The sequence below is a fragment of the Podarcis tiliguerta genome (genome assembly GCF_965153285.1).
Source record: "Podarcis tiliguerta genome assembly, chromosome: 1".
In the NCBI taxonomy this organism is placed as follows: Eukaryota; Metazoa; Chordata; class Lepidosauria; order Squamata; family Lacertidae; genus Podarcis; species Podarcis tiliguerta.
In genome coordinates, this window is record NC_139534.1 from 40,775,331 (window position 1) to 40,785,683 (window position 10,353).

The following is a 10,353-nucleotide window of genomic DNA, read 5'->3' on the forward strand; positions in this document are numbered from 1 at the left end:
GTAGACTACAGAACGGTAAGGATATATATGCCATGGGAATGATGTACAGCCACTTGGCCCACTTTAGGATTAGGTTGTAGGCCATGAACTGTTTCCTTTTGCTGTCTTCTTCCCGACAACAGCTCCCTGGGCTATGTCGAAGGGCAACCCACAGGTTTTGTGGATGGATTAGTAAGGCCATAAGGCTGCTCTCGTATGTACATGGCTGCCACATAGCCATGTAGATTACAGTTAGTATTGTTGTTACAAAAACTTAGCGTGGTTTCCCACTTTGGCCTCACACCTCATACAGGACAGTTTCATAACATTCTGGAGGATACTTAGGCTTGCAGCTACAGAATTCTCTTGGACCACAGTCCCCTTCTATATGCCCAGCTTGAAACTGTGGCCAGGAGCAGCAACAACTTTTTGCAGCTTTTTGTGGAAAATAGCAATATGAATACAGTAGAACATTTACTGATAACCCCTACAGTTGGCTACCATAATGCCCTCAAGACAGGGGGTGGCTGCCTGGAAACAGCAACTGGTTCAGAATACAGCAGCCAAATTAATTTTCCATTATAACCTGTTTTATATGAGATTCGTGGTTGCAGGTTGTTTCCAGGCTAAATTCAATGCCAATGCTTGCCTTTAGGACCCTTCATAGTTTAGGCCCAGGATACCTGAGGGTCTTGCATGTGCTCCTTCTTACTCCCTGAGATCTGATGATGAAAATCTCCTCGCATTTCATCCAATCTTTTTTGTTGGAGAAGGAAGTCAGAAAAACATAGATCATAAATGTTGCATGGTGTCAGAGTGAGCTCTTGTGGCGAAGAAGGGTAGTGCCTTTTCTCTTCTGTGTTTTTGCTTTTGTTGAAAATGGCATTCTTTTTTACGTGAAGGTTTCAAACGGAGATCCAGACTGTGAGCAAACAATTTCCATGCGAACCATTCAAGTTCTTGGAGCCGACGTTGAGGCTGGAGTACCGAGAAGCTCTGGCCATGCTTCGGGAAGCTGGAGTAGAGATGGGGGATGAAGATGATCTCAGGTACATTCATGTTGGTGGGAAAGATTAGTGCCATATCTATTGGTGTTGCAGATGTAACCATTTTGGGACTACATTTGGATTACATGTCGCTGTGAAAACAGTTCATACATTTGCTGGAATGCCAACACAAGCCTGTCACACTTTTCAAGCTATAGGAATTGCCACCATTATGCACTCATGTACAAAACAGAGAGACGCCCTATTAAAATAAATCTCCTTGTGAAGAATGTGATGTGTGAAGAGCACCTTAAATGTTCGTTTCTCACCATTCCAGGTAGTATAAAACATCTGTTCCAGAATCCAAGCTCTTAAGTGGAGGGAACAAACCTGGTGGTGCAGTATAGCCGGGAGCTGTCTATAAACAGGTCAACCCAAATCTGTGTGGCCCTGAAGTCTCTCTATTGTCCCTTAATTCATCCTAGACCACCCAGAGCAGTGTAACAGATTCTTCTTTCTTAAACAGTGGTCTGTTTTAAAACAAACAAACAAACAAACAAACTGAAAATCCTCGGTCCTGGGATTACAATAGTTCATTCTGGAACATAAAATTAATTTAATGGAGAAAAGTTGGTGTGATTATTTACCAAAACAAATAGTTGACCTGTCCAGTTAATCAACAGATGATGCAAAGCCTTCTGATTAAATTTGTCTTCTGCACAAAATAAGTCTGGCTTCCCAGTTTGTGAACTACGTTCCTTATAGAGGCTTGAACATCCTAACAGTTTGGTTGTATGTATGCTTGTTCAGAAATGCATCCATTGGAGTCAATGGGTCTTATTTCCATATAAGCTTCCCTAGGAAATATTACTTAGACTTAACATAGTTTCTGTGTAATGAAGACACACGATTCTGTAAAGCAGTGACAGCTTACTTTCTGTCTGCTTCTCCAGATGGTTGTGTGTCTCTTTATAGGCTCACAATATCTCAGGAGTAAACAAATGTCCCGACCACCCTACTGCAAAAGAAAAACGTGTAGCGTTGGGCCTTTTGCTATAAATATTATACTAGTTTCATTTTTTTAAAAAAATCTCTGTGGCGCTTTGAATTGCCTGAAGCTAGCAACCGGTGATCCTAGGTGGAGTGTGCCTAAAGATGCCAGTTGTGTACTGGAGAATGGAAAGCATACAAGGAGGGCACTCCCACTGCAGGAAACAAAGTGTACTATACCAGTGCCAATCATGGTTCTCACAGACACATTTAGCGAAACAATTAATTGTGTAGGCACTACTTTGAATGCAATATATGGAAGTGGAGTATACAAATAGTGACTGCATAGCCACCTCTGCATAACATATTGCAGAGTCTGGTCTGGTCCCTGTTAGTCATGTGGCCAAGCAGAGACCAGCGGGGAATAAAGCCCACTGCAGGCTTGGGTGGTAAACAATAAAACCAGCCACTCCTGATGCAACATTTGGAGCTTGTCTGGCTCCCAGGACCAATAATACAGTATCACATTCATCCAGAGTTGGCCTAAAACAATTGAATGGCATGAATGGATCTACACACGCATTTTCTCATTTGTGGGATTTGTACAGCTTTTCAAAGATCAGTGCATAAAGACTCAGAAACACAAACTATAAAAAAGCTGCTTTAACCTGAACCTTAAAATATCTTTGCTTTCAGTACACCAAGTGAAAAGCTCTTGGGTCGACTGGTGAAGGAAAAGGTAAACCTTTTAAAAATTATTTTGAGTCCCTAATATAGCAGTAAAGTATATTTTTGGAACAAGTTTGAACAGGTATGCTTGACACAGGAAATTGTTAACATTTGTAGCAGGTCATTCATATAGAATTTTATAGTGTTTTTAATATGCTGTATTAGAACCTGTGTGATACTCTCAAATTTAAATTCCTTAAACTTGTTGGAATTAACTGAGTAGCAAAATCATGTGTTGTGAAACTCCTCAGATTTTGAGATATGTATTATTTAGTTGTTGTTTTTTAAAACCTCTTTCCTTCAAAAAAAATTTATCTTAATTTTATTTATACCTGGTCTTTTACAGTATGACACAGACTTCTATATTCTTGACAAATACCCTCTGGCTGTAAGACCTTTCTACACAATGCCAGATCCAGCAAATCCTGTAAGTAAATTGTTGCATGCTTATCAGTGTTTTGATTGCTGTGAAATATGATGGAACATTGCAGGCCACTTTCAGGTGTCAATAGGGGACTGGTCTAGCCTGGAGTTTGTCCCACAGTTATACCATATTCATGTAGTAAGTTTAAAGTCAGGTGTTGAGTAGGTATGGATCTCATAATCTGAACTGATCTGTGAATGTTCTAGGCTTTATCTGTGCTTAACAACGGCCAAGTTTTGCATACCATTTAACTGCTAGTTACTAAAATGCAACCTTTTTTTAAAGAAAACATCCAACTCCTATGATATGTTCATGAGGGGAGAAGAAATTTTGTCTGGGGCTCAGCGAGTTCACGATCCTCAGCTGCTGACTGAGAGAGCTTTGCATCATGGCATTGGTAATATTTCAGATATATATATATATATTCCTGTCTTTCACTTTCAAATCAATGCATGCAACAAGGATATGAAGAGGAGAGATTAGAGCAGGAAACGGAAGCCTTATTCTTTGTATATAAATACAATGGTTAGATCCAAATTTAAGTTACTTCCCATTGAAATTAAGCAGTATCTAACTTACTATGTTGATTTTGATGGGCCCTAAGTGTAGGATCTTAGTCTGAATACAGCCAAGTGTCTTAGCAACAAATAACAAATGTGTCCAACAAGTTTTCAGCCACAAACAACTTTTCTAAGGGTACCTGTTCCAGGGAACTTCCCCCAGGTCACGAGTTTCTATTCTGTACAATATTTGTCAGTCTCGCTACAATTATATTTCAGTTCCATCCATCCAAAAGCTCAGGGGACCATCAAATATGTTGAATTGCCAGGTGGACCTAAATGCAGGGGATGCACAAAAGTGGATTTGGATACCTGCAGGTGTTTCAGGGTAATCATTTTATCATTTGGTAAATGTGCAGCTGTTAGTTGCTGAAGGGAAATCAAAGAATATTGTCCCCAGGTAGGATGTCAGTTACAGAAAGGACAGGTGGGCCTGGGGGCTAGTGGACCTGGTGCCTTTCCCTGTACTATATTAAAGCCAAAAGCAATATCCTGCTGTTCTGTGGATTTACTTTTTTGGGTGGGGGTGTAACCCCTTAAACAGAGCTGCTGCTCATATCTTCTGCTCAGTTTTTAAACAGCAACAACAGGATCAGCACAGCTTTGGCTACTAAGCACACTGGATTTGTGCAAAACAATAATAGTCTGTTGGGGGGGGGGGGAGCTGTCCAGAAACTGAACTACTTTGGATTAATGTGTATTCTTTCTATTTATGCTGCATGCTTTTGCTGTGCTGCTAACGAGAATTGGACGTGAAGCAAAATAATCTATTTCTTTTACAGATTTAGAGAAAATTAAGTCTTACATTGATTCCTTCCGTTTTGGTGCACCTCCCCATGCTGGTGGTGGCATAGGTAACGTAGCTTATTTTATTTTCATTGTATTCTGGCCCTGGATTATCATCATATGGAAGGACAGTTTTACAACAAAGATGATCATAGCATTTGAGCTTAATTCGGAAAGCTAACCTGGATTTACCGGGGATGTGTATGTTTGAGAAACATCCTAAGCTTCTTATCTCTGAGATTTATAAAACAATCCATGCTTTAAGCTTTGCTTTCCTTTTTGCAAGACAACTATCAAAGGAAATGATCGGACAAGATTCAAAAGCCCACAATCAAAGGAGAAACTCCTACTGCTTGTTAGCAGTGGTGTTTCCTTCCCAGCCCCCCTTCCCACTAGTGGGGCATTGAATGATGAAGAAAGAAAGCAGTTGTTTATTTCATGGAGATTTATCCCTACTGTTAATAGAGGTAATGATATAAAGTCTAGAATACTCAGTGCGTTTTGACGAAACTCATTTAATTCTCCCCCACCTCCACTGGTTGTATTTGGACCAAACTTGAACATTTTTTTCCCCCCAAGAACAAAGCTGGCGATTTATTTAACACTTTTTCATTTACAGGTTATGCCACTTGCTTTATATGGCAAAACTTTGCTGATTTTACAAGAACAATTTTGCAGGCAGTAATTAGCACATGACAAACATAAAATAGTACAGTCATACCTCGGGTTACAGATGCTTCGGGTTGCGCAGTTTCAGGTTGTGCACCGTGCCGAACCCGGAAGTACCAGAATGGTTACTTCCTGGTTTCGGCGCATGCGCAAAAGCACTCAATTGCACTTTGCGCTTGCGTAGAAGCGCCGAATCGAGACCCGAGTGTGTGCAGATGCACGGGTTGTGAACGCTGCGGGTTGTGAACGTGTCTCCCGCACAGATCATGTTCACAACCCGAGCATCCACTGTACAACCATGTTGCGCTACTCAAATACAGCAAGCAATGGGATACTATTATTGCTAACTGTTCTGGTGTGGCTTCAGCTGAGAAGGAAAACTGTTCCAGGCTCTAGCCCCACCAGCCTCACAGACTTTCACATTTTGAAGGGAAATGCAAAGGGATTTGGGATTTGGGAGGGATTTGAAGGGAAATCCCAAACCCATCTTTCCCTCATATTGCTAATTGAGGGGACGACCAGGGAAGCATTTGCAGAATAAGAGAAGGTGGGATTAACCTACCTCACCTCTGCTTCCTATCCTCTTTTTATCTCAGCCAAGCTCTGAAACCAGGCTAAAGGCAAAACAGCTAGGGGTAGATTTACGGAGAAGAATCTGTGAGCCTGGGAAAGGTTAATCAGTATATCCTGTAAGTGCCTCCTGCATTCTTTTCTTGGTAAAAACGGTGCTGGATCCCATCTTTGCCAAACTAAAAAACCAAACAATTTCAGATATCAGGCTTTCAGATTGGTGGTACTTTTTGCATAAGGCTGCTTTAAATATTAATAGAAATAGAAATTACATATTTTGAAGAATTTGTAGCACTGATCCACACAGTGGGTTTTGAGCTTAACCCGCTACGATGCAATGGTTTGTGCTGCAAATCTAATGAGCATGTGGTAGTGTTTAAGGGATGAGAACTCTCTCAGCAGAAGCTAATGGGGCAGCCTTCTGTGCATATGAGGCTTTGGGGTGTGGTGATGCCCTCCAACAAAATTCTTCTTAGCAAGTGTGGCTGTTCAAACTGTGTTTACATCTGATTGTGATGAACTGCAAGCTTGGTGTTCCATCCAAACCCAACAAGCTGCCTTCCATCCATGGGTTCGTTTGTTTCAATTAACCACGGATTTGGGTTTGGATGACATGTTAAATTACATTGAATTAAAAACTAAAGTGAAAACTTTCTATCCCCTCATGGCTGTACAGCAGAGGAGCACATTGAGTACAAAGCTTGATGCGACTCATGAACCACTCTGTTGGTTCATGTATATCTGTATATGTATACACCACTTGGTCTTCTAGCTGATGAGACTGGATTTAATTTTACAGGGTTGGAAAGAGTCACCATGCTGTTCCTTGGACTGAGCAATGTCAGGCAAACGTCCATGTTCCCTCGTGATCCTAAACGTCTGACGCCTTAAGGAGACCAGAGCGAGTTTGAAAGTTTGCTCCCTGCTCTGAACAATATAGCATAAATGCAGTATGCAACGGATGTACATCTAACCTACTAAAGTGCCACAATAACAAATGTTCCACTAATTTATTACTAATAATGAAGGCAACCATTTTAACAGATCTGGGTCGTGTTGCAGAAAACGTAATCTTTTTATGAAACATATTTGAAGTTAAGGGTACTGTTATCATCTTGTACTTTACAGCTTTCTATGCACTTGAATTTTTAAAAAATTCATAGTTGTGTAATAAGGGGAGGACATTGTTGTTTTTTTAAAAATATGGCAGCAGAGTAGAATTTGATCAACAGTAGTAAGAGAAATTGACTAAATAGTGAGTTGGAAACGGATTATTTTGAGAATTAACATGGGAAATACTGAACTCTGATCTTACATACTTATAAATGCAGGTTGCAATAAAACTCCCTATTTTGTGTGTGTCTCTTTTTTTCTACATTGCAGAATTTGTCTGTATTTTTTTGTAAGTGTTCTGTCTTGGTTTTCAATACTAGAAAATAACTTTAAGCAGGGCATCATTATCTTGATCCCTGCTGAACAATGAACTATGCTAGGAGCCTTAATAACTGGCTTGCCTCTCAACCTCCGTATCTCACAGGACTGTTGAGGATAAAAAGAGATGATCATGTATGTAAGCCTTAAGAGAATGTGCTTAAAACAGGTGCGAGGAACCTCAGGGCCACAGCGTGGCAGGGGCACTCTTGCTGAACTACAACTCATAATATTTGACCATTGGGCTTGGGGGCTGAAGCCGGTGGGAACTAGAGTTCAGTGACATTACCCATATTTTCTGAGATTGTAAATCCTGGAACCTGAGATTGCTGAGATTGTAAGACTGGAACCTGCTCTCTTGTAAAGTGCCATGCACACTGATGCTGCTGTAAAATACAATAATTTGGTCTTGTGTTTTGAAATTGCAACTAAAAGAGCTAATAGTTACAGTTCTGTGTTTTTTTATTTATTCAGGCGTGAGATATTTAAAAAATATTATTATTATTATTATTATTAAATTGCTGGCCATATTTTTAAGTGTTTCCAAGCAATTAAGCCGCAATGTGAGATTTGACGGTGGGTTGTACCAATGTATGTACAGAATTATGGTATCCTAATTTTCAGGGGCATTGCCATTAATTAAAGGTCTTGATGCAGGAATCAGTGTGTGCAAATTGCAGACACTTAAATAGACTCAGCCAAATGACACACTGATATTTTGTTTCATACCTTTTTTTGAGGATTATCACTCAAATGAAAGGTGTGGGCAAAAAATGGAAAGTGCAGAAAATGAGGACTATGAAGACACCCAGTTGAGAAACCAGGTTAGGCAGCTTAGCTAATGGGCCAGCTCTGAGTACTAAGCACTGGCATATTCCCAGAAACATTTTTAAAAATGGGTTTGCCTGTGTGTGCACGTTCCCAGCTGTATTTGTTTGCTAAGTGGATTATAAATAACTACTTATTACCACAATTTTATTGCTGTTAAATCTGGTTCCAGAAAGAGTTGTTTGTTCAGCTAATCCAACTGGAATCGATCAAATTCAATTACCTTTTCCCATGCAGAGCTAGTAGTATCTCTGGATAATAGGCTTTATTGGATGCTTCATCCTAATAAATAACAGAGTCGCTCACTGATTCATGCTGAAAGGTTTGGAAAATGATGTTTTAGGACAAATGAATTTATTGCAGATTTCTGTTTGTTTTCTCACAGATCATCCCTTATGCCTTCATCCCATGTGTGTGGAAATGTCTGCTCCATATTGCTATGCTTAGTATGTTCATTTGAGTAACTCACACAGATGACAGTAGTTCTTAAACAGTGGTACCTGGTGCCCTGACAGTAGGTAAAAGGTAAAGGTACCCCTGCCCGTACGGGCCAGTCTTGCCAGACTCTAGGGTTGTGCGCTCATCTCACTCTATAGGCCGGGAGCCAGCGCTGTCCGCAGACACTTCCGGGTCACGTGGCCAGTGTGACAAGCTGCATCTGGAGAGCCAGCGCAGCACACGGAACGCCATTTACCTTCCCGCTGGTAAGCGGTCCCTATTTATCTACTTGCACCCGGGGGTGCTTTCGAACTGCTATGTTGGCAGGCGCTGGGACCGAACGATGGGAGCGCACCCCGCCGCGGGGATTCGAACTGCCGACCATGCGATCGGCAAGTCCTAGGCGCTGAGGTTTTACCCACAGTGCCACCCGTGTCCCCCCTGACAGTAGACAACCTATGAATCGGAGCACATTACACCCATTAAGGGGGATACTGCAAAAAATGGCATCTCTGTATCAAGGTCTTCACTCCCTCTTTACTGAATAGATTAGCCCGCTGTAAGGATGGCTGCCACATGTTGTTTGTCTTAGTGGTCCTAGTTAATATTCCTAGTAACTGTATGCAAATACTTCTGCAGAAATCAACTCTAAACATGACACTCGGGGCAATTCCACTTCCATCCTCATGTTGAATGTCATGTGCCATCATAGAATCATATACAGTGGTACCTCGGGTTACAGACACTTCAGGTTACAGATGCTTCAGGTTACAGACTCTGCTAACCCAGAAATAGTACCTTGGGTTAAGAACTTTGCTTCAGGATGAGAACAGAAATCGGGCAGTGGCAGCAGGAGGCCCCATTAGCTAAAGTGATGCTTCAGGTTAAGAACAGTTTCAGGTTAAGAACGGACCTCTGGAACGAATTAAGTACTTAACCCGAGGTAGCATTGTAACATGAAAAAATACATAACTACAACTTAACAAAAGTAGTCATAGACAATAAACATTAAAAATACACAACCAAACCAATTTCCACATCAAGCACAACAAAATCTAAAATAAATTGAAGCATACAATTGATAGGTACTACGGTAATTCTATATGTACCTATTTGTGACATTAATAAAATACATTAGTTTCTACTTAAATTCATTTGAGGATTACTTCAAATGTTTCCACTTGGAAATAAATAAATTTGTATTTACTTCAGTTTGATTAGTAGGGTTGTTGACCATTGGGTATTCTGAGGAAATAATGCATTTACAAATCTTTCATACCTTTTTGAATTGGCTAATTGGGTTGATCAATGTGTTTGTTATGGAAATAAATGAATTTAGATTCATGAAGGAATAAAATTATATTTAATATGCTTTGCAACTGGGTTGTTGGGTGCTGGGTATATTGGGAATATATGTAAATAAATGAATTTTGCTGCTTTTTTTGACTGAGGTAGTCTGGGGCAAAGGGCCTCGTACTTTTAAAGGCTGATAATAAGTAGTCCATAGGAAAGCCTTAGCCTCATGTTGGCTAGATACCTCCAGGCTGACTCGAGACAAAAACGAAAGGAAACCAGCAGGTGGCTCAAAACAACTGCATTGCAGATCTGAAGAGCGCGGCTGTGTGGCGCTCGCGTCCTTCTTTCGTGCCTCCCACAGGGCTTGAGCCTCTGCAAGAAGAGTAAGCCGGGTCAGATGCGCCACTGGTCCGATCCAGCGTGCACTTTTGTCTACAGTCCTACGCACAACTGCCTGGGAGTAAGTGTCCTTGGAAACAAGCAGCACTTCTGAGTAGGCACGTTTAAGAATTCGAGGCCTTGCATTCATAAGGGTTGGAAAGGGACCTCATGTGTCATCTAGTCCAACCCCATAGAATGCAGGAATCCCCGCCAAAGCCTCTATGGCAGGTGGCCAGGAGATTCCCCTTCTGCCAATACCGACCAAAATTTCCTGCGGGAAGAACCT

At 41.0% G+C, this 10,353-nt stretch overlaps 1 protein-coding gene across 2 annotated transcripts in view; it reads left to right on the plus strand.

Annotated features, from left to right (window-relative positions):
* DARS1 (aspartyl-tRNA synthetase 1) overlaps positions 1-7,043 on the plus strand; it is a 276,033-nt gene extending 268,990 nt beyond the window's left edge. For both annotated transcript variants that reach the window (XM_083410335.1, XM_083410334.1), the window contains 6 exons: positions 882-1,028; positions 2,652-2,694; positions 3,031-3,111; positions 3,394-3,505; positions 4,451-4,522; positions 6,493-7,043. In XM_083410335.1, coding sequence (XP_083266461.1) covers positions 882-1,028; positions 2,652-2,694; positions 3,031-3,111; positions 3,394-3,505; positions 4,451-4,522; positions 6,493-6,584 — 547 coding nt within the window. In that variant the 3' untranslated portion in view covers positions 6,585-7,043. The remainder of the gene's footprint in view (positions 1-881; positions 1,029-2,651; positions 2,695-3,030; positions 3,112-3,393; positions 3,506-4,450; positions 4,523-6,492) is intronic.
* Positions 7,044-10,353: the final 3,310 nt, after the last annotated feature.